The following is a 25,165-nucleotide window of genomic DNA, read 5'->3' as shown; positions in this document are numbered from 1 at the left end:
AACATCAACCCCAAAGGCGCAACATCGCAATACTTCCGGGAAGCAGACTTGACAGACCAGATCGGGTTTGGGGTTTGACAAATCAATGGGAGAAGTGAAAAATTCATCCTGTTATTTTCTCTAATTGTAAAGGCAAAACCGAGATGAAAGTGACAAACTGACACGTTTTCATTTTGACTTTAATTTGACGGCATGCACATGCGCAGTTCGGAGCGACACGACCATTAGACCCGATGACGTGTTTCTGTGCAAGTAGTGTGTGTGTGTGTGTGTGTGTGTGTGTGTGTGTGTGTGTGTGTGTGTGTGTGTGTGTGTGTGTGTGTGTGTGTGTGTGTGTGTGTGTGTGTGTGTGTGTGTGTGTGTACAGTTGAAGTCAGAAGTTTACAAACACTTAGGTTGGAGTCATTAAAACTCGTTTTTCAACCACTCCACAAAGTTCTTGTTAACAATCTAGTTTTGGCAAGTCAGTTAGGACATCTACTTTGTGCATGACACAAGTCATTTTTCCAATAATTGTTTACAGACAGATGATTTCACTTTAAATTCACTATATAACAATTCCAGTGGGTCAGAAGTTTACATACACTAAGTTGACTGTGTCTTTAAACGGCTTGGAAAATTCCAGAAAACAATAGAAGCTTCTGATAGGCTAATTGACATCATCTGAGTCAATTGGAAGTGTACCTGTGGATGTATTTCAAGGCCTACCTTCAAACTCAGTGCTTCTTTGCTTGACATCATGGGAAAATCAAGAGAAATCAGCTAAGAACTCAGGAAAAAAATTGTAGACCACAAGTCTGGTTCATACTTGGAAGAAATTTCCAAATGCCTGAAGGTACCACATTCATCTGTACAAACAAGAGTACGCAAGTATAAACACCATGGGATCACGCAGCCGTCATACCGCTCCGGAAGGAGACGCATTCTGTCTCCGAGAGATGAATGCATTTTGGTGCAAAAAGTGCAAATCAATCCCAGAACAACAGCAAAGGACCTTGTGAAGATACTGGAGGAAACAGGTACAAAAGTATCTATATCCACAGAAAAACGTGTCTTATATCGACATAACCTGAAAGGCCGCTCAGCAAGGAAGAAGCCACTTCTCCAAAACCAGCATAAAAAGCCAGACTACGGTTTGCAACTGCACAAGGGGCCAAAGATCATACTTTTTGGAGAAATGTCCTCTGGTCTGATGAAACAAAAATAGAACTGTTTGGCCATAATGACCATCGTTATGTTTGGAGGAAAAAGGGGGAGGCTTGCAAGCCCGAAGAACACTATCCGAACCATGAAGCACAGGGTGGCAGCATCATGTTGTGGGGGTGCTTTGCTGCAGGAGGGACTGGTGCACTCCACAAAATAGATGGCATCATGAGGTAGGAAAATTAAGCAACATCTCAAGACAGGTCAGTCAGGAAGTTAAAGCTTGGTCGCAAATGGGTCTTCCAAATGGACAATGACTCCAAGCATATTTCCAAAGTTGTGGAAAAATGGCTTAAGGACAGAAAGTCAAGGTATTGGAGTGGCCATCACAAAGCCCTGACCTTAATCCCATAGAAAATGTGTGGGCAGAACTGAAAAAGCATGTGCGAGCAAGGAGGCCTACAAACCTGACTCAGTTAAACCAGCTCTGTCAGGAGGAATGGGCCAATATTCACCCAACTTATTGTGGGAAGCTTGTGGAAGTCTACCCGAAACGTTTGACCCAAGATAAACAATTTAAAGGCAATGCTACCAAATACTAATTGAGTGTATGTAAACTTCTGACCCCCTGGGAATGTAATGAAAGAAAAAAAAGCTGAAATAAATAATTCTCTCTACTATTATTTTGACATTTCTCATTCTTAAAATAAAGTGGTGACCATAACTGACCTAAAACAGGGAATTGTTACTAAGATTAAATGTCAGGAATTGTGAAAAACTGAGTTTCAATGTATTTGGCTAAGGTGTACGTAAACTTCCAACTTCAACTGTATGTATGTGTGTGTGTGTGTGTCTGAGCCCTTACCTCCGATGTTTTGCAGTGTGATGGCGATGCCGGCGGCCATCTTGCCTGGCGTTCCAAACGCCCTTTGGCCCAGCTGCTCATACGCCCGGATACCTAAGTCACAGTCACCAAGCACATTAACATAGAGTACTGTACTGCCGCATAGAGCATGCAGAAAAGCCATGCTATTAAAGCATTGTAGAATGTAGGGCACTCGAGAGGGGGCTTTGAATTCAAAGTGATTCGTGTAATTAAAAACATGCTAAAGAGAAGAGGCAACCTGTAAGGCTGTGGGATTTTATCATGACATTAGTCTTCCTGACATGGCCTGTAGGGGTTGACTGTATGCTCTGTATGGTCTCTAATAATGTTTTGCTCATGGTCTGAAGATTACATACCCACAATGCCAGAGGACTTGAGTAGCAAGTGGATGGAGTAAGATGAGAGGACAGCCACTACCGTCAGGAGCACCCTGCAGAGGAGAGAGGAGAGAGCATCATCATCGCCATCTTCATCATCAACACCATCATTGTCATAATAATCATCATTATCTTCATCATCATCATCCACATCCTTATTGAACTTGATGACCAGCATGCAGTACGTTCTGGTGCAGTATGACAGTAACAGCTGTCTAATCCATGGCAATATAGATGGCATTCCTCCATGTAAACCATTGATTCAGCTGGATGTACAGCTGGGTGTTGGGTTATGGGGTCTTGGGTTATGGAGGGCATTCATAATAAGCAACCGACTGACTTAGGTTCACCCAGGGTTAGCCTCATACAGAGCTTCAGCCTAACAAAGCATTATCTACAAATATCTCCCCCATTCCCCCACCACTAGAAATAACCACAAGGACATTAAGGGCGCTATTTAAAGGGGAAAATATTTACAAGATAATGTTGACATTGGCGAGCTGAAGAGAAACCACAGAGTTAACAAAAAGTACAAGATTCTCTGTTCCAAGATCTCCCAAAATACTGCTCCAGACCCCAGCGGCCAACATCTGGTCAAACAGACCAATCTGGACGGACGGAACACAGAAACCTGATCTTTCTGTTCACTTCCCAGAGCATCTCCTCCTCCAAATTGTTTACTCTCTATCGAATTTCTCTCGAATTGTTACTCTTGGCAACTGGAGTTGAGCTTGCTTCGGAGTGGCCAAGCACGTATTTCACCTCGACATCAACTCTGCGCCGTTTCACATGGTTCTGTGTCTGGGGCGGCGTGGTGTAAGAATGCAGTACAGGCTGATTCGTGGTGGAGGAGAAGTCACCCGGTGCAGTGGTGGGAACAGTGGGACCGACAGGCAGGCAAGCAGACAGACAGACAGACAGACAGACAGACAGACAGACAGACAGGCAGGCAGGCAGGCAGGCAGGCAGGCAGGCAGCAGACAGACAGACAGACAGACAGACAGACAGACAGACAGACAGACAGACAGACAGACAGACAGGCAGGCAGGCAGGCAGGCAGGCAGGCAGGCAGACAGGCAGGCAGGCAGGCAGGCAGGCAGGCAGGCAGGCAGGCAGACAGACAGACGCTCTGTGTGCTGTTCAGCTCAACTCAACTCTCCCCCACTGCATTCCTGGAAGGGCCAGTGCCAGAACCCATGCCAGTGCTCGGCTGAGACTTCTGTGTGTTCCAACTATGATCTGAAATGTTAGACCACTACTATGGGTCCAGAAAGCGCCAATACAAGTCGTGGTATAGCTCTGGCATGTGATGTGTCTGACTGTGGGTGGCGAGGTAGCTCTGCAATGCCACCTTATTAATGATATAGCTCTCATGATGAGGTACTACTGCCATGTGGCCCAACCTCACCCCTGTCCTCACTGTAAAACATTCAGTTAATGTATACCCAGCTAGCACGTAATGTTCTGAGAACCATATGTTTTTTTAGAGCTTGGTGAGAGCGTGGTTGTCCTAATGGTTATTTAGCATGCAACCTTCCCACAACATTCTGGGAATGATGTGGGATAGTTGCTTGGCTTTGGAACATTCTCAGCACATTTAAGGAACTTGACAAAATAGTTCTCCGGTGGGAAATTCAATACTTCAGCATAACGTTTCCTACAGGTTTCTTCATGGTTCTATTTAAAGTAATGTTCTGAAATTGTTCACAGAACGTTAAGAAACAACGTACTTCTGTGGGAACGTCAATGCATCAGCGAAACATTTCCTACAGGTTTCCTCATGATTCTATTTAAAGTCATGTTCTCAGAACGTTCAGAGGACATTAAGAAAGAATGTTGTGCTGCAGGAATTTCACTACTTCAGCATAATGTTTTCTGCAAGTTTCTTCATGGTTTTATTTATGAAAACTTTCCATAAAAAAAACACAAGAAAACAGTAACGTTCAAAGAGTATAAAAACACTACTGTCCCCGGCTCACCATGCTGGTTTAAGGTTTAATTAGCAAAGGTCATCAAAATTGTTAAAAGGTTTAAAAAATATATATTTGAAATGTAATATATATATTTTGTGTTAAAATAAAGAAAAGTATAGGGCCTCTCGAGTTGCGCAGCGGTCTAAGGCACTCCATCGCAGTGATTGAGGCGTCTCTACAGACCCGGGTTTGGTCCCAGGCTGCGTTGCGACCAGGAGACACATGAGGCGACACACAATTGGCCCAGCATCATCCTGGTTAGGGGAGGGTGTGGCCGGCCGGGATATCCTTCTTCCATTGCACTGTAGCGACTCCTTGTGCCAGGCCAGGTGTATGCACACTGACTTACGGGTTAAGCGAGCAGTGTGTCAAGAAGCAGTGCGGCTTGGCAGGGTCGTGTTTTGGAGGACGCATGGCTCTCGACCTTCGCCTCTCCCGAGTCCGTACGGGAGTTGCAGCGATGGGACAATACCGTAACTACAAATTGGATATCACAAAATTGGGGAGAAAAGGGGGTCTTTTTAAAAACAGGTGCCTAATTTGCATAAATACATGTGTTGTATTTGCATATATGGATAAATTAACATAAATGGGAGGAACAGGGCTGCAACCACCAAACACTTGCTCTACCTGCACTCACTTGCGTTGTATAGAATCCCTAATGAATTACTGTTGTTATCACAGTCTCTTGTATAATTCAACAAGTGTGTCAATAGCAGGATACCCGTGGATAAAAAATGTACATGCTTGGCTCTAGACTACACCTATCTACACCTATCTATACATACGTTACAGTGTTTGTGAGATCGGTGTAGATTTTTGGAACTGGCTTTCATTTCAGCGCATCTAATTTGTAAACTGTATTAAATTATGACTTTTTTAAATTCCACAAAAATGAACACACATCAAAATTAAGTTGTCTTTTTTCTCTTTATTGTGATGTAAGTGTCAAGACGGTACGTTAAATCCCTGATGAAGCTTTAGCGTTCTTATAGATTCAACGGAGAGCCAATGTATCAAATCAAATGTTATTTGTCACGTAGAGAACAGGTGAAGACTGACAGTGAAAAGCTTACTTATGGGCCCTTCCCAACAATGTAGAAAGAAAATATAGAAATTAGAGAAAGGTAATATCACATAATAATTCAATTAATAATAAATACACAATGAGGTAGACATGTACATATAAGTAGGAATAAAGGGACTAGGCAACAGGATAGATAAACAGTAGCTGCAGCGAATGTGATGAGTCAAGAAAGTTCGTGCAAAAAGGGTCAGTGCAGATAGTCTGGGTAGCTATTTGGTTTCTGTGCCTTCGGAAAATATTTACACCCCTTGACATTTTACACAATTTGTTGTGTTACAAAGTGGGATTCAAATGGATTTTAATGTCATGTCTTGTCAACGATCTAAGTGAAAGTGAAAGAAAAATTCTAACATTAGTAAATACATAAATAAAACTCTAATATGTCTTGATTCGATCATTTTCAACCCCCTGAGTCAATCGATACATGCTGGAACCACCTTTGGCAGCGATTACAGCTGTGAGTCTTTCTGAGTGAGCCTCTAAGAGCTTTCCACACCTGGATTGTGCAACATTTGCCCATTATTCTTTTCAAAATTCTTCAAGCTCTGCCAAATGTTGATCATTGCTAGACAGCCTTTCAAGTCTTGCCATAGATTTTCAAGAAGATTTACGTCAAAACTGTAACCCGGCCACTTAGGAACATTCACTGTTTTCTTGGTAAGCAACTCCAGTGTAGATTTGGACTCGTGTTTTAGGTTATTGTCCTGCTGAAAGGTGAATTCATCTCCCAGTGTCGAGTGGAAAGCAGACTGAACCAGTTTTTCCACCAGGATTTTGCCTGTGTTTAGCTCCATCTGCTGTCTCAGCCACTGCCTGTCACCAAGGGAGTACCCCAAGGCTCAATCCTAGGCCCCACGCTCTCAACTTCTCAACTTACATCAACAACATAGCTCAAGCCGTAAGAAGCTCTCTCATTAATTTATATGCAGATGATATGCAGTCTTATACCTAGCTGGCCCCTTCCCAGATTTTGTGTTAAACACTCTCCAACAAAGCTTTCTTAGTGTCCAACAAGCTTTGTCTGCCCTTAACCTTGTTCTGTGGTTTGGTAAGAAGAATGCCCCGCTCCCCACCGGTGTGATTACTACCTCTGAGGGTTTAGAGCTTGAGGTAGTAAACTCATACAAGTACTTGGGAGTATAGCTAGATGGTACACTGCCCTTCTCTCAGCACATATCAAAGCTGCATGCTAAGGTTCAATCTAGACTTGATTTACTCTATTGTAATTGCTCCTCTTTTACCCCAGCTGCCAAATTAACCCTGATTCAGATGAACATCCTAGCCATGCTAGACTACGGAGACGTAATTTATAGATCGGCTGTAATGATGTATTGTCGTCTCTACCTTCTTGCCCTTTGTGCTATTGTCTGTGCCCAATAATGTTTGTACCATGTTTTGTGTTGCTACCATGTTGTGCTGCTGCCATGTTGTGTCGCTACCATGTTGTTGTCATGTTGTGTTGCTACCATGCTATATTGTTGTCATACGTCTCTCTTTATGTAGTGTTGTGGTGTCTCTCTTGTTGTGATGTGTGTTTTGTCCTATATTTTTTTATATATTTTTTTAAAATCCCAGCCCCCGTACCTGCAGGAGCACTTTTGCCTTTTGGTAGGCTGTCATTTTAAATACTTGCCTATTTAAATAAAGGTTAAATAAAATAAAACAATTCTGTTTCTTTGTTATCCCGAAAAACAACCCAGTTCGACGATTACAAAGCATACCCATAACATGATGCAGCTATGCTTGAAAATATGAGTGGTATTCAGGATTGTATTCAGGATATCAAGTTAATTGCCACATTTTTTGCAGTATTACTTTCGTGCTTTGTTGCAAACAGGATCCATGTTTTGGAATATTTTGATTCTGTACAGGCTTCCTTCTTTTCACTCTGTCAATTAGGTTAGTATTGCGGAGTAACTACAATGTTGTTGATCCATCCTCAGTTTTCTCCTATCACAGCCATTAAACACTGTAACAGTTTTAAAGTCGTTTTTGATACACCATCCAAAGAATATTTAGTAACTTCACCATGCTCAAAGGGATATTCCATGTCTGCTTTTACATTCTTTACCCATCTACCAACAGTCCTTCTTTGTGAGGCATAGGAAAATCTCCTTGGTCTTTGTGATTGAATCTGTGTTTGAAATCCACTGCTATACCGAGGGACCTTACAGATAATTGTATGTGTGGGGTACAGAGATGAGGTAGTCATTAAAAAATGATGTTAAACACTATTACTGCACACAGAGTGAGTCCATGCAACTTAGTATGTGACTTATTAAGTACATTTTTACTCCTGATCTTATTTAGGCTTGCTGTAAAAAAAGGGGTTGAATACTTACTGACTAAAGACATTTCAGCTTTTCATTTTTTATTCATTTGTAAAAATGTGGAAAAACATAATTCCACTCTGCAATTACGGGGTTTTGTGTGTAGGCCTGTGACCAAAAATGTTCTTTATCAACTTTAAATGTAGCCTGTAACAATACAACATCTGGAAAACATCAAGGGGGTGTGAATACTTTCTGAATGCACTGTAACTATTTAACTAAATATTTAGCAGTCTTATGGCTTGAGGGTAGAAGCTGTTCAGGGTTCCGTTGGTTCCAGATTCGTGCATCGGTACCACTTGCCATGCGGTAGCAGAGTGAACAGCCTATGACTTGGGTGGCTTGTCTTTCACAATTCTGTATATTTGTATCTCATTGAGCACATTTCAGCCATGACCGGGGTGTTTGAAAGGTCATCACAAACATTTACGTGGTCGTAACATTAATGGGGAAAAACATCCGGCTCAAGCAAAAGGATGAAAGAGTCACGGGAGTAAAATTAAATCAATCCAGCCAGACATATTTAAGTGACAAGTGGATTTTGCCCCCCTCAAACACAGGAAATAGATGGCTGAAAAAGACAGATCCTCAGGTCGGTGGGGCATGCGCATTGCAGGTTTAATGGGGTTTGAAATGTGAATGGGATGTGAGTGGGGTGAAAATAAGGGCCAGTGCACAGCCACCTCCCTCCATACAGCCACTGAACACCCTCTTTGTTCAGCTAAAGCTCACATGACACAACAGTCAGGCCCAGAGGTGTTACACACAGTCAGTAGCCCTCTGCCTGCCTCTGCTCCAGACCCTTTCCTTTGAGGAAACACACTACCCAGCTAGCACATAACATTCTGAGAACCATATGTTTCTTAGAGCTTGGTGAGAGCGTGGTTGTCTTATGGTTATTTTGCATACAACCTTCCCACAACTTTCTGGGAATGGTGCAGGATTGTTGCTTGGCTTTGAAACATTCACAGCTCATTTAAGGATCTTCTGAATTTGTTCTTGGTAATGCATTGCTTTAACAGAACATTTCCTAAAAGTTCAAACACGGTTACATTTAATATCAATTTTGTTAATGTTCTGCGAGCGTTCTCCAACTGGTTTGACATTAGGAATCAAATAGTTCAGAGAACATTAAGAAACAACATTCTTCTGTGGGAATTTCAGCATAATGTTTCCTACATGTTTCCTCATGGTTCAAATTAAAGTAATGTTCTCAAATTGTTCCGAGATCGTTAAGAAAACGTTCCATAAAAACCACAAGAAACCTTTAACAACGTTCAGAGAACAATCTAAGAATGTTATTTAAAAACATATACATTCCGTTCTCAGCATCAACAAACCTCTCTCTAAGTGTGTTCAGGTGTGTTGGCCATGCCCACTAATTGGCCACACCTGATCTTAATAAGTGCTTGCTTCCTTTGAAATGGGGTCTGTTTGAATAGACTAAAATGAACAGCTTTGTATGCGTTAAAACATTGCATGCTAGTTCCATCCTGGTAGCGCAGTGGACTAATTCCATGGATAAAGAACAGAACATTATAGGTTTGAATATCACTGATGCTGTGTCACAATAAAAAATAAATGTGTTTTGCACGATTAATGCCTAAGGAAATGAATGTCCATGTGTCCTGTTTGTGCTTGGAGTAATAAAAAAAAGCTAGCAAAATAAGCTAGCAGTGTTATTTGGTATTTATTAGGGTCCCCGTAAGCCGCTGCACAGCTACTCTTCCTGGGGTCCCCATTAGCCGCTGCACAGCTACTCTTCCTGGGGTCCCCATTAGCCGCTGCACAGCTACTCTTCCTGGGGTCCCCATTAGCCGCTGCACAGCTACTCTTCCTGGGGTCCCCATTAGCCGCTGCACAGCTACTCTTCCTGGGGTCCCCATTAGCCGCTGCACAGCTACTCTTCCTGGGGTCCCCATTAGCCGCTGCACAGCTACTCTTCCTGGGGTCCCCATTAGCCGCTGCACAGCTACTCTTCCTGGGGTCCCCATTAGCCGCTGCACAGCTACTCTTCCTGGGGTCCCCATTAGCCACTGCACAGCTACTCTTCCTGGGGTCCCCATTAGCCGCTGCACAGCTACTCTTCCTGGGGTCCCCATTAGCCGCTGCACAGCTACTCTTCCTGGGGTCCACATACTGAAAGTCTTATTGAAACATTCAGAGAAGGTTTTAAGGAAGTTATTCAAAAACCTTTTAAATAACTTTAAGGAACCAGAGTAAAACATTCTCAGAACCTCACTGCAACCTAAAAATAAATGTTCCCAGAACATGCAAAAAGTTCACTTCTGTTCTCAGAATGTTTAAAAAACGTTCCGTATTACCAGTCAGGAAACGTATGGCTTTGTTCCCAACGCTCTATGACTCCAATATACAGAGTAGGTGTTAGGTGAGGTCAAAAGAAAGGATAAGAGAATACACTGGAGGGATGAGATGCCACTGTATTGTTGTGATGTTAGTTGGGTGCGTTGTTGAGTTTTCCCATTGATTCAGACTGACATGGTACTCTGGCAGAAAAAAATAGAAAGAAGAGGAGAAGGGGCCTCCTGGGTGGCGCAGTGGTTAAGGCACTGCATCGCAGTGCTAGCTGTGCCACCAGAGACTCTGGCTTCGAGCCCAGGCTCTGTCGCAGCAGGCCGCGACCGGGAGGTCCATGGGGCAACGCACAATTGGCATATCGTCGTCCGGGTTAGGGAGGGTTTGGCCGGTAGGGATATCCTTGTCTCATCGCGCACTAGCGACTCCTGTGGCGGGCCGGGCACAGTGCGCACTGACCAGGTCGCTAGGTGTACGGTGTTTCCTCCGACACATTGGTGCGGCTGGCTTCCGGGTTGGATGCACGCTGTGTTAAGAAGCAGTGTGGCTTGGTTGGGTTGTGTATCGGAGGACGCATGGCTCTCGACCTTCGTCTCTCCCGAGCCCATACGGGAATTGTAGCGATGAGACAAGACAGTAACTACTAACAATTGGATACCACAAAATTGGGGAGAAGAAAATAATAAAAATAAAAAGAAAGGAGAGGAGAGGGACTTGTACTCTGGAGGCTTGAGCACAGCACATAGTGGTCAACTGAAAAGCTGCTTTACTGGCTGTCCCCCTCCCCCTATATGTTTCTTTCCCTCTTTCTCTATCTGGGATACTAGTCAACTCAACATGGCTGCTGGAGAGCATAATTATTTGAGGCATGTGGATTTATGTAATTTATAGTAGATACATAAATACATGTACTGTACTATGTTTCACACATGACTGTATTACATTCCACATGAACAGTGAATGAGACATGCTTAGTTTTATGTTGCACAGGAGCAGATGAGCTGTATACAGCAAGCCAGGTGGCCGAGAGAGAGAGAGAGAGAGACAGACAGACAGACAGGCAGGCAGGCAGGCAGGCAGGCAGGCAGACAGACAGACAGACAGACAGACAGACAGACAGACAGACAGACAGACAGACAGACAGACAGACAGACAGACAGACAGACAGACAGACAGACAGACAGACAGACAGACAGACAGACAGACAGACAGACAGACAGACAGACAGATAGATAGATAGATAGATAGACAGACAGATAGACAGATAGACAGATAGATAGATAGATCGAGGGTGTAGTTAGACAGTGCAGTTTAATAACCCAGAGTTCAAACCACCTTGCTCAAAATAAACGTTTTTTTCTCACTGTGTAAAAAAAATCCTCTAGACATGACTCAAGGCATAAAGCTTGGATACAGTCTATGAATAATATTTGTGTCTGTGATGGTTGTCTACAATAGTATCAACGCTTATTTAGTCACATTCGGTGAGAAATGCGGTTATGCTGCCAGTAAGACTGTCACGCCCTGACCATAGTAAGCTGTTTATTCTCTATGTTGGTTGGGGCGTGATAGTGACTAGGGTGGGTCATCTAGGTTTTTTGTATGTCTATGTTGGCCTGATATGGTTCCCAATCAGAGACAGCTGTTTATAGTTGTATTTGATTGGGGATCATATTTAGGTAGCCATTTTCCCCATTGTTAGTTGTGGGATCTTGTCTACATTTAGTTGCCTGAGTGCACTCCAGTAGCGTCACGTTTCGTTTGTGCTTGTTTGTTTTGTTTTGCTGAGTTTCGGTTTATAAAAAATATGTGGGACTCTACTCACGCTGTGCCTTGGTCTACTCATTACGACGAGCTTGACAGAAGATCCCATCAACAACGGACCAAGCAGCGTGCCCGGGAGATAGTGGCATCCTGGTCGATAGAGGAGATTAGGGAGAGAACATCCTGGACTTGGGACAACATTATAGCAGGAGAGAGGAGACTGCCATGGAGGCAGGTGGAAGCAGTGAAGGAGGGACAGCGACAAAGTCGGGGAGGAAGGCCACAGAAACCCCAATAATCTTGGGGGGGAGAGGCACATGGAGCAGTCGGCGGAGCCGAGGAGTGAACCAGAGCCAGTCTGGGAGAAGATGGAGAATTCGGAGGAGAGAGAAATGGGGGAGTAGTTGAGTTGGTGGAGGACGCACGGATTTGGAATAAAGGAACGTGTTGTCAGTTTGGTGCCACCTGAGTCGGGCTCCCCGTACTCGTCTTGAAACGTGTGTTAAAGTTCTGGAACAATTGATGCCAGCTATACACACCAGGTCTCCAGTGTACCTTCACAACCCAGTGCGTCCTGTCCCAACTCCTCGCACTCTCCCTCAAGTGCGTGTCCCCAGTCAGGTCTGTCCTGTTCCTCTTACCCGCACTCGCCCTGAGGTGCGTGTCATCAGCCCGGTGCCACCTGTACCGGTCCCACGCATCAGGCCTCCAGTGCGTCTCCACAGTTCAGTACGTCCTCTGCCTCCTTCCCGCACTCGCCCTGAGATGCGTGTCATCGGTCCGGTGCCACCTGTACCGGTCCCACGCATCAGGCCTCCAGTGCGTCTCCACAGTTCAGTACGTCCTCTGCCTCCTTCCCGCACTCGCCCTGAGATGCGTGTCATCAGCCCAGTGCGACCTGTACCGGTCCCACGCATCGGGCCTCCAGTGTGTCTCCACAGTCCAGTACGTCCTCTGCCTCCTTCCCGCACTCGCCCTGAGGTGCATGTAATCAGCCCGGTGCCACCTGTACCAGTCCCACGCATCGGGCCTCCAGTGTGTCTCCACAGTCCAGTATGTCCTGTGCCTCCTCCCCGCACTCGCCCTGAGTCCAGAGCTAGAGCGACAGTTCCCAGTCCAGAGCTTCCGGGCGACAGTTCCCAGTCCAGAGTTTCCGGCGACGGTCCACGGTTCGAAACCTCCAACGACGGTCCGCTGTCCGGAACCTCCTGAGACGGTCTGCAGTCTGGAACCACCAGCGATGGTCTGCGGTCCGGAGCCAACAGCAGGGGTTCTCAGTCCGGAGCCAACAGCAGGGGTTCTCAGTCCAGAGCCTCTTGCGATGATCTATGGTCCGGTTCCTCCGGCGACGATCCACGGTCCGGTGCCTCCAACGACGACACACGATCCGGTTCCTCCTGCAACGATTCCCGCACCAGAGCCACCATGGAGGAAGACGTTGGATCTGCGAGCGGAGTGGGTACTTCGTCCCGCACCGGAACCTCCCCAGATGGTAAATGCCCACTCGGACCCTCCCCTATTGAGTAAGGTTTTGCGGTCGGAGTCTGCAAAACTCTCTTCTCTTCCTAACAAGAGGGAGCATGTATACTTCTAGTTTGGAAGATTTTGTTAGTCACCCTGCCTACAATTCCATCGACTTTAGACCCTGCTAGTAAACAGTCAATATATTTGGCATTACTCCACACATCCCAAACATTGCTTTACCTCTAGGTAGAGCGCTATTGTATTGTAATCCTATCCAAGGTCACTTGGTAAACAAATCCCCTGGGCTAGGAGAGTTTTCTAATAAAAGCAGCATTATGAGAGTGTACAGCACATACAGCTTTTCGTGGAACAAGACTTAGCAACCTAGATCCCATGGCTGCTGCCACCTTGTACCCTCGCTACTGGGGTGAGGAGGTTTGATGGTAAATAGAGGAAGACAAGGGAGTGTGGATGTTATGGTATGTCATTGATTTATGGGTGAGATTATCAACTGGAAACCTGAGCTGGACAGTAGGGTCACGCAGAGACACGCAACAACACTCATAATCAGCACAGAATATAATGGGCCAGGTTCGGTGCTAAACCCACAAACACATTACATAACCCCTACATAACCAATCTGACACCTGTGAAGCTAAACCCTCTGTGACTCGTCCTGACAGCAGACGCCACCACAGCCCAGATTATTCTTCCTAGCTGGCATGGCAGACTCCTGAGAATGCACTCATGTATATTCAGTATTCACATATTCAATCACAGCAAAAGATAGGACACGCAGATGCAAGCACATTGACTGTAATTGCATCGGTTTAACACAGCAGCACAACACTGCTATTGGCATAGTAATGAAAGCTCTCCACCCCGGCTCCATTACATTACCTTTCATTAGTCCACACATGTTTTGAAGCCCCTATTCATCTCAATGCACATGTATCACATGAAACACAAGGTGTTACGCACCTGCCAGTGTGTCACAGCTGTAGTTATGATACCTATTATATAGTAATGATGTATTTACTCTTTAGCTTTAATCTAGTGACTGTTCAATTAGTCCTGTCACATACAGTCTACCACCTGGTTAATTGCCTTTAAATAATTACAGGGCTATTTCTGTCCATGGAAGAGCTCAGTTTAGAGGGACTAAACGGAGTGCAATTGAATCAGAGGGAACATCTGTGGCTACTGTGAGCATGCCTGACTGGGTTATGCTCTGGGTTTACATCTGTGTACATGCACCTACTCATTGATCTTAGCATTCACCATATAGAACTGCAGAGATGGGAACCAGGTCACAATTGAGCAAGTCCTAAGCAAGTCTCAAGTCTTAACCTTCGAGTCTCGAGTCAATTCCCAAGTAATAAGTGGCAACTCTCAAGTCCCACGTTCCAAAGCTCAGGTCAAGTCACATGTCCTTCGTTTCGTTTTCCTTACATTACGCCTACGAATACAGTATATAGGCCTACATAATACATTTCACAGAACATGAAATATATGTTTTTTGAATCATCATTAATAATAGAAAAGCCATCCAAATTATGATATACCGTTAGTGGTGGTAGTACAGCTACAGTTTGACTGACATTGTGAAATCTCCAATTAGAATAAAGTGGTATTGTTTATACCCAGCCCACAACATGGTCTGTGGTTGGCTAAGAATAAACATTTATGGAAACTCTTGCTCAGAGCACATATTTTCGAGCGAGAAGCGGTCAAAATATAGAACCAATACTCTATTTTCCCCCATGCCTTTCCGCATCTGGAGGCACAAGGCAGAACTAAATTTAACAGTTATTTACCATATAACCCAATGCGACTCTCCGCTTTGAGCAACAGAATTGCCACGAATGTATGCTCATGGTGTAATGCAGAATTTAAAAGGAGAGGAAGGTGGTGCTGCTCGTTTGAGAAGGGAAAATCCAAGTCTCTCGAGTCTCTTGAGTGTTACAGCTCAAGTCCAAGTTAAGTCCAGAGTCATAGCTGCTCAAGTCGAAGGCGAGTGTCAAGTGTTTTTTCTTTTTGCCAAGTCAAGTCTCAAGTCACGTGACTTGAATCCACATCTCTGTAGAACTGTATGTAAGCTACTGTATGTTCATTACAATCATGAACTCATTCATCCGCTTATCCATCCATCCATCCATGTTGGCTCACAGGAATAGGACGACCCCTGTGTTGGCCATGGCGTACGACAATCCCAGAATTCCACTTCCCATGATGGCGTTGCCCAAGTTGAATACTGACATTCCGAAAGAGGTCTTCCCCTCAAACTGATTCCATGGATAAAGACAAAGAGGAGAACACGCTTGTTAGCACAATGCTTAAAACAATCAAACTTGCTTCACAGAAGGAGAGAATGAACACGCGTTACATATTCATCTGAAACATCCACTGGGGCCATAGCACCCTATTGGTTTGGCTTACGTCTGTGAAGCCTGTGGTCTTCTTGTCCTCCATGCTAGACAGGAACTCCTGACTCTCTGCAAGGTTAGCCTCTGGATCCTCACTTCTGTGAGAATAAAGCACATTCATAAGCACATTAAACAACAAAATATGTTATGCAACCACAACTCAAGGACACACTCTCTGAGAGAACTGTGGAATCATAGAGGATAACATTCTACTGCTATAGGAGGCTGGGGCTGGATGGTACTGTTCTGTCCTTATCACAACTCATAGGTGAGACAAACAGTACACCGAAACATATCCCTTCCTTGTCAATGTTACATACCTGACATTTTGGACACTATTAGGAACAATCTCCCTAAAAAAGTAGCGTAGAGAAAGACGATCCATCATCCAATGAAAGCACAAAGAGGAAAAACAACATAAACACACCTTCAGTAATGCAGCCATGATGGAGACAGTGACACAGTCTGTGTAAACTAATGCATTCAAGCACTAAAGAGGATATGGGGAGACCCTGTACGTTGTATGTTAAACAGTTCACGTAATTTCCTGTGACTGAGGGGCAGGTCTGTTGCATGCTGATGGAGGTGACCTCATGATTAGTAGAGCAAAGGAATGCAGTCTCTGATGCTAGGCAGTACTAGGTACGCATGACACACATTTCCACACACATATCCGGAGTAGTTAACAAAGAGCCGTGTTGTTGTTGTTGTGGGGTGTGTGAAGGGAGACATGTGACACTCTCAGAGGGTAGTACAGTAGGTCACACGCGCAGCCTGCCCGCAGGACAAGGCAGCCAATCGCAGAGCTCACCTCAACACTCTGACAAAACAAAGCTCAGTGAGGGAGCACATCACACTCAGCACTAATAGTTTAATACTCAGCCAATGTAATATGTTGCCTAAATACCAGAGGGTCTACTTTTTTTAGATGAAAAGGTTCCCCTTGTCTGCTATCTTGTATCTAATCTTGTCCACCAGCCGAGTCTCTCTCTGTCGAACACTATATGCAGTAGTGAATGAGCCTGGGGATGAGGTTATCTTCTATCTGTGTATACTCTACTTTTTCAAATGAAAAGCCTGTGTATACTTTCGTATGTTTGTAGTCTGCTATCATGTACCTGAGCGTATACTTACTGCTCTGTGGTGTCTCCTGGTGGTATTTTGGCTGCCGCTGTGGTTTCCTCCCCAGGCTCATGGCCTTTCCCATTGGGAATAGAGTTCATCTCTGCTGGCGCCGGTGCTGCCGCTGGTGCTGGAGCTGGTGCTGCTGCTGGTGCTGGAGCTGGTGCTGCCGCTGGTGCTGGAGATGGTGGAGCAGGTTCAACGCTTTCAGCTGCTTTATCGTCACTCATCTTTGTGCTGATGGATGGATGTGTGTGTGTGTGTGTGTGTGTGTGTGTGTGTGTGTGTGTGTGTGTGTGTGTGTGTGTGTGTGTGTGTGTGTGTGTGTGTGTGTGTGTGTGTGTGTGTGATGTCCTCTTTTCTTTTCCTCTTTTCCTTCAGGAGTCTAGGAAATAATAGACAAGCGGCAGTTAGACTACAGCTGATGATTTAATTATGTTCACAATCACTGGAATATTACAGACAGTTAATTAAATGCAGATAAGCTCGCATATCTTACACATCTTACACAGCCATCTAGATCCAGAATTGGGATACAAATTGTACAACTTGAGTACAAATGAGTTGCTGGCGACTATAAGAGGCATGTTGAAAGAGGCCTGCTCTTGGCAGATATAATGAGTCTGTCTGTGTCTTCCTGGTAGGCCCCTGTTAAACGTGCCTGAGTTATAAAGTGCTTTCTAAGAATGCTAGAGGAGCAGACAACACAACACAAACACTTTCTATTTTCAGTTTGTCGCACATAAGATAAAAACACCAGCCACCACCACTGAAGTCGGAAAGCTAAGTTGATAAACCACCTTTGATTCCGGGGAGAATCTCTGACATTATTGAGTTGTCAGCTGACAGGTATTTCCCTCTCTCTTTCCTCGGAAGAGAAAAGGTCCCAGTTAGCTGTGACACTCTAGGCTTTGTGAGGGATGGTTCGGGCCCCTCTATTCGGGGGCCCTGTGTCCTAGGTCCCCTGCAGTGGTGTCTAAGCAGAGCTGCTGGTGTGCGGGACCCTGAAAGGCCCCTGAAAGACTCCTGTGACATACATCTCCTGGTTCCTGTCTACCTCGGTTCCCTCTCTGGCTGTCGCTGAAAGCCACCACCACTAATTTCTCCATTAGCTATGCAGCGTAAACAGGGGTAAAGTGCGGATGGAGTAGGGGGGTATAGAGAGTTGGGGGCGAAGGGGGGTTAGAGAAGGTGGCACACACATAGCGGGACCCACAGAAGAAGGAGATGAAAGGCAGTAGAACCAGCTACGACTAGCTTAGAACCAGTTTTGGGCGTCTTTGTTCCCAATTTTTTTGTTCTAGCTCGCCATTTTTTTATTCAATTAGGAAGAGCTTAGCGTAGTGACAGTGCTCTCTCTCAGTGCTCCAGCCCCCTTCACTGGGCCTGGTCCCCTCAGCAGCCCCCTGTGCCTGCTTCCCACCACCCCTACAACCACCACCTCCCCTCCCCTGCCCGCCTTTAAATGTAGCTTTTCGTAAAATGATTTTACCACATCAAAGACTGAGGGAGGTGAATAAATCTGAGTCTCCATCGAGCAGCAGCTCCTCATGGCCTGTGTCACTGTGTTACTGGCCTCCACCAACCACGTTGTGATGTGAGCCTTATTGCACAGCCAGGCTCCTCTGTCTCTCTGGCTAAAGCCGGGCAACGTGGTCAGCCAGCAAAACACGGCACACAATGGCGCATGTTGTGTGGTTTCCTGGGAACGGGCCGGAGAACAGTGATGCTATTGTGCCAAGCATCATTATACTGCCGGGGCCCCCTTTGCTGCAGCTTGCCAGGCCACTCGAGGGGCTGAAAAGGTAATTCATTGTGCCCTAATTGAAAAGACGCCACCTTGAATTCCGCAGCTACCGGTGTACTGCGCTCACGCACATGTGTGGCAGGGGAAGGGCGGTAGGCGGTGCCACACACACTAGGAGCCCATCGCCAGTGAGGAGTCTCTCTGTCACTCAAAGAGCTCACGAATCACAGACAGGCTGGAGAGCACGCTCAGAGGAGGATCTGAAGTGGAAAGGATGTGTGATTGGCTGGCTGAACCACAGGAGGATCTCTGGGATGAACTCACAAGGTGGAGCTTCTCCACGTCAAAGCTGATTGGGCAGAATCACATCTTCAATAACCATTGGATCAATTAACTAAAGCAACATGTGACTTCCTTCAGCTAGCTGGGTGTGAAAACACAAACCCAATGTGTTTTCATTCAGCCAGAATGCCTGGCAGATCTCTAGTCACAGACACAGGGAATACGGTATGAATACAGTATGTTTGAAGACTTAATGTATTGTTCCACTAAGCCCCTGAGAGAGTGAGTCACTGAAGATGAAAGAGAATGTGTGGCGATGAAGAAGATAACATTTACAATGACAAATGTAGGACAGTCACTGTGCGGTGTAAGCAGAAAGGACACACAGATCTCCATGTTAAGGACTTGGAGACATCTCACCAGGATATCACACATAGAACAAAACCAGAATACAGTATACTATAACTACAGTATACTTACAGTATATTACAGTATGAAATGGAAAAGGAGGTTGTGTGTTGATGAGAAGAGGTCTATCTAGGTCAAATCACAGTAGCGATGAGATCACATCCTGAATAACATACAGATGTTCTATCTCAATTTGATCACTCTTTTGTCACAGAGAAGTTTCCTGCGCCGTAGGAAATGCAAATTGTAGTGAATTCGAGGTTTAAAAGGGCTTATAAAGTTTGTCATTTCCTGTTTAAAATGTCAGACTTGATTTATCCTAACATTTTTTTTATCAACTCCTACAAAAATAACCATTAATTATCATGCACATAATAATTCACATTTTCTGTTGCTACATGATAATTTTCACGCTGAGAGAAACTGGTTAAATTAAGATAGCACATTTGTACCAGCGGAGGCTCCTCAGAAGAAAAAGGGGAGGACCATCCTCGTCAGTGAATTTCATAAAAAGAAAAATAGTTTAAAACCTAGGATGCTCATGGTTCTCACCCCCTTCCATCGACTTACACAGCAAATTATGACAACTTCCGGAGGACGTCCTCCAACCTATCAGAGCTCTTACAGCATGAACTGACATGTTGTCCACCCAATCAAAGGATCAGAGAATAAATCTAGTACTTAAAGCATAAACTAGAGCTAGGTAGTGCTGCAGTGCATAAAATGTGTTATAGTTGATTGAAAGACAGAGTAGTTGACTGAAAGACAGAGAAAGTTGAATAGTTGAACAGTTTTGAACAAATTAATTTCTTTAAAAATGAAGGAGAAGCAAAAGAGAGAGAGAGCTATATTTTTTGGAATTTGTTTAAACTTTCAGTTACTTAGCTAGCGAATGCAACTAGCGAGTTTAGCCTAATCAAACACCCGGGTCAAACAGAGAGTGATGCTATGTTAGCTAGCTGGCTATAGCTATTCAACACTGGAATTCTTCCAAGTCATGGTAAGCTTGCTGTCCACTGTACTGCATGATTGCAGTGGGTTTAGTAATGCGTTAGTTCTAGTAGCTATTATGACTATTACAATATGGTGACAACGATGTAGGCTGTGTGTAGCGGTTAGTGGTTATGATAACAAAGCCTCCTTCACTCATGCTGCCAAACTTACCATCATAAAACTGACCATCCTACCGATCCTCGACTTCGGCGATGTCATTTACAAAATAGCCTCCAATACCCTACTCAATAAATTGGATGCAGTCTATCACAGTGCCATCCGATTTGTCACCAAAGCCATACATACTACCCACCACTGTGACCTGTATGCTCTCGTTGGCTGGCCCTCGCTTCAAACTCGTCGCCAAACCCACTGGCTCCAGGTCATCTACAAGACCCTGCTAGGTAAAGTCCCCCTTATCTCAGCTCGCTGGTCACCATAGCAGCACCCACCTGTAGCACGTGCTCCAGCAGGTATATCTCTCTGGTCACCCCCCAAGCCAATTCTTCCTTTGGCCACCTCTCCTTCCAGTTCTCTGCTGCCAATGACTGGAACGAACTACAAAACCTCTGAAACTGGAAACACCTATCTCCCTCACTAGCTTTAAGCACCAGCTGTCAGAGCAGCTCACAGATTACTGCACCTGTACATAGCCCATCTATAATTTAGCCCAAACAACTACCTCTTCCCCTACTGTATTTATTTATTTATTTTACTCCTTTGCACCCCATTATTTTTATTTCTACTTTGCACATTCTTCCACTGCAAATCTACCATTCCAGTGTTTTACTTGCTATATTGTATTTACTTTGCCACCATGGCCTTTTTTTGCATTTACCTCCCTTATCTCACCTCATTTGCTCACATTGTATATATACTTATTTTTCAATTGTATTATTGACTGTATGTTTGTTTTTCTCCATGTGTAACTCTGTGTTGTTGTTTTTGTCGCACTGCTTTGCTTTATCTTGGCCAGGTCGCAGTTGTAAATGAGAACTTGTTCTCAACTGGCCTACCTGGGTAAATAAAGGTGAAATAAATACAAATGAATTTATGATATGAAGGTCTGGTTTGGAAAGGTTTTGTCACCTGGTCACAGACAGCTGTTGTATTGTTCACTGAAGTCCACAAGAAAAGGGAAAATGTGAGAGGAGGAGAGAGTGTGATCATGTTGTTTGTATGTGGCTGCTAGTTCTGTGTTTGCGTTTGATCAGGGTGTATTCGTTCAGCGAATTCTGTTGAAAAAGTTTTCTTAAACGGAAGCAAACGCAACGAAATGGAGATAAACATACCTGCATTTGTACAACAGACAATATAGTTTGCAACTGTTGGACTAATTATTACAATCTAGATCAGCTAGATGGAGGCAAGAAAGAGTGTGCAAGGCGGTATTGAATGTGCTACGGTCTGTCAACAAAAAGATCTTGACCTGTGCACCTACGTTGTAAACTTTCATTCGTAGGCTACGTTGTAGCAAGCTCATGATGGATATAAGGAAATTAGAGTATCATGTAGTAGCCCAAACGTATTAATGTTTGAGCTGGGTGAATGGAATATGAATGACAGTCATCCAATATGCTGTAATAGAAATAAGACCATGCTCATTAAACCAAAAAACAGTCCTCCCTCATCTTAATCGGCACCCATCGCCAACGATTTGTACGGCATGATGCCACCATACCCTTCATACACAAATAACAAAGCCTGCCTGCCTGCCCAGCCATCATCACTTAAATCTCAAACACCTCACTTTCCCAGATTAGCTACCTAAAAGTGTGTGTGTGTGTGTGTGTGTGTGTGTGTGTGTGTTTGTGTGTTTGTGTGTGTGTGTGTGTGTGTGTAGTTTGACAGGAAGTAGTTTGTTGGGAGAACGTCATGCAGGCTTACTCACCACCTCTAGGGAGGTGCACATGTGGCGTCAGGTAATTACACCGAGAGAGTTTAATTATTTTCAACATGCTGTTATTTTTAAAGGTCTCTCTATAAACAACTATTAATAGATGGGGTTTATTTGCTACTGCTCTGCATGCAGCATTAAGATACACATGGAAAGGCTGACAGAATGACTATTGGCAATGATCCCTATATTGCTCCCTAAGACAGTGGATGTTGTGGATGCAGTGATTTTATAAACCGCTGTTGTGTTCTGTTCTTGCAGGGTTTCATGGGTGTTGTTGTTGGGTCTCTGCTTTGTGTAGACAGAAGGCCATGTCCCCAGAGGAAAGGAGCTTGTTCGGTAAGGGTGGGGGTGGGGGGTGGAGGGATGGAAATAGGGGCATAATTACGCAAGAGAAATGTCACATTGTTAGGCTTTGTGTGGGAGAAAATCAATGTCCTCCTTCCCTGTCTAATCTGTCAGAGGCTTGCTTGTTTATCCAAGCCTTGAAGAGCCCTGATCTCAAAAAACCCTCCTCAAATTCTCACCCTCAGTCTGTGCTGCTGGGGCTAGGCTACTCTGACGTAGGCAACATGGCTAAGAGACGTCATCCCGGAGGAAGATGTATGAGGACCAGAAGAGAAGTGTTTACCGCGAACCCAGAACCACTCCAAAGCAGGAGCCTGACCCGCACACCACATCTACCAACACTGATGACTTATATTGCCCGTGTGTGTGTGTATGTGTGTGTGTGTGTGTGTGTGTGTGTGTGTGTGCGTGCGTGCGTGCGTGCGTGCGTGCGTGCGTGCGTGCGTGCGTGCGTGCGTGCGGACCAGAAGAGAAGTGTTTACCGCGAACCCAGAACCACTCCAAAGCAGGAGCCTGACCCGCACACCACATCTACCAACACTGATGACTTATATTGCCCGTGGGTGTGCTTGTGGGTGTGAGTGTCTGTAGGTGGGTGTGTGTGTGAGTAGTCTGCTCGAGGAATTATCGGGCACCCCTCCTCCAACACTGTCAAGGCTCTGTGCTTCATTAGTCCACTGTAATTTCATTTGAACTTAATCTGTTGAAGAGGCTTTGGACTATCATGATTTTTCTTTTTGCATTTTTGGTACTCTCCTCAGGCAGAGAAAAAGTGCCTCTGCTCCATATCCAATCAGCAAAGCCCTTTGACTTTCCCAAACCCCTGTGGCTACAGGTTTGATTCCATATACATGTTTTCCTTACAACCCACCAATCTGTATTGTATTTTGATGAACCACTAGAATAGATACTGGGAAAATGATCTGTGGTAGACCTTACCTCAGCAAGATGAGGGTTTAAGCATTACAGTCAAATAGAAACGCAATTCGGCTACCATGAGAAAATCTCATGATGTGCCACTGAGGTATTTCGTTTTTTCTGTCTTGCTGGCTGTCAAATTGAAATCCCCAGGGCTCTGAGTGACAACTGTCTGACTAGAAAACATCTCATCTCTCTCTAGTGGACTGAACGTTCAGTGTGGAGAGATTTCCAACAGATTAAGAGATTACACTTTTCCACATAATTTCTCTGATGAGCTAAAAATAGACGTGTGTCTCCCTGTGTTTAAGAGCAAACAGTGGAGAAGAGAGTCTGGGTGCTTCTGACAGCCTGTCTCTGTCTTTCCCTAGGATGACTGGATTATACTAGAGCCACTCTCACTCAGGTGGGAAATCGGGATTTAACCTCCCATGTGTGTCACACACACACAAACTCACTATGCTGCTAAAAATAGCCTCATGTCACAAACAGAGGCGTGTTGGCACCAGCACGTGTGAATATGGATGGACGGACGGACGGACGGACGGACGGACGGACGGACGGACGGACGGACGGACGGACGGATGGATGGACGGATGGACGGATGGACGGATGGACGGATGGATGGATGGATGGATGGATGGATGGATGGATGGATGGATGGATGGATGGATGGATGGACAGATGGATGGATGGATGGACGGACAGACAGACGGACGGACGGACGGATGGATGCAGTGGACACCTGAAATAAACCTGCCTGGTAAAGTTGTGAAACACTAGTCTTAGTAAACATTATGGATGGGCTGAACTGTCATCTATCTATTCTGGTTCTACACACACAGCAATCAGACAAAGGGTGTGCTTCACATTTATCCACATTGCTATTTTCATTTCTTTCCACAAATACTTCAGTGTGAGGGGGATGCACTGGCACCAGCTATAACTATCAGCTTCCATTCAGCATACTACTTGGCGTTCTTTCAGCAGCATAACATTGACTGGACTGCTAAATTAAGTGCTTAAACAACTGAATCAATCAACACATGGGACCCTTCAGCTCTACTTTATATCTATGTGCCGTTGATTTCTCTTTGTTTCAAGTAGTTCCAGTCAGTCACAGACCAATTAATTGAATGGCAAGTGAGGTTGCTGAGACACTATCAGAGAGCCTCAAAGTCAGACACATCTGTTCTGATGCCCAGGCGGAACTCTTTTTCATCGCCCATTCCCCAAGAACTCACTGCCCTCCCCTGCTCTAATTCACTCTATCCCTTCTTGCTCACACTCCTACCCTCTTCTCTCTCTTGCTCCCAAGATGGGTGGCAGGTAGCCTAGCAGTTAGCGTGTTGGGCCAGTAACTGAAAGTTTGGTCGTTCTAATGCCTGAGCTGGCAAGGTGTCAATGTGCCCTTGAGCAAGGCACTTCCCAGCTAACAATTCTAGGGAAAGAGAACCTTTCCCATTTGAGGGTCCAGTTTTCTGTTAGTTACAGGAACATTCTATGTATGTTAGCAAAAACTTCCTAAGAACTTATTTAGCATGTTTTGGCGTTATAGTTAGGAGAAAATTCCCTTAATGTCAAACAGAACTTACCCAGAACATGGTTACCATGTTCTCAGAATATAAGATATTAATGTTCTAGACACATTTTATGGCAACATTGCAAGAACATTCATGTTGTC

At 44.8% G+C, this 25,165-nt stretch overlaps 1 protein-coding gene across 2 annotated transcripts in view; it reads right to left on the bottom strand.

Annotated features, from left to right (window-relative positions):
• LOC115143140 (sodium-coupled neutral amino acid transporter 3-like) overlaps positions 1-25,165 on the bottom strand; it is a 68,245-nt gene that overhangs the window by 31,257 nt on the left and 11,823 nt on the right. The window contains exons 2-7 of one of the 2 annotated variants that reach the window (XM_029683249.2): positions 16,901-17,273; positions 16,087-16,119; positions 15,780-15,864; positions 15,510-15,625; positions 2,386-2,459; positions 2,009-2,101 (exon numbers count right to left, since the gene is read on the bottom strand). In XM_029683249.2, the coding sequence (XP_029539109.1) occupies positions 2,009-2,101; positions 2,386-2,459; positions 15,510-15,625; positions 15,780-15,864; positions 16,087-16,119; positions 16,901-17,118 (619 nt within the window). In that variant the 5' untranslated portion in view covers positions 17,119-17,273. The remainder of the gene's footprint in view (positions 1-2,008; positions 2,102-2,385; positions 2,460-15,509; positions 15,626-15,779; positions 15,865-16,086; positions 16,120-16,900; positions 17,274-25,165) is intronic. The other variant, XM_029683251.2, reaches the window with a different exon arrangement.

Source organism: Oncorhynchus nerka, linkage group LG15 (assembly GCF_034236695.1).
Source record: "Oncorhynchus nerka isolate Pitt River linkage group LG15, Oner_Uvic_2.0, whole genome shotgun sequence".
Taxonomy (NCBI): domain Eukaryota; kingdom Metazoa; phylum Chordata; class Actinopteri; order Salmoniformes; family Salmonidae; genus Oncorhynchus; species Oncorhynchus nerka.
The sequence above is the reverse complement of the archived record's forward strand: the minus strand, read 5'-3'. Positions and strand labels throughout refer to the sequence as shown.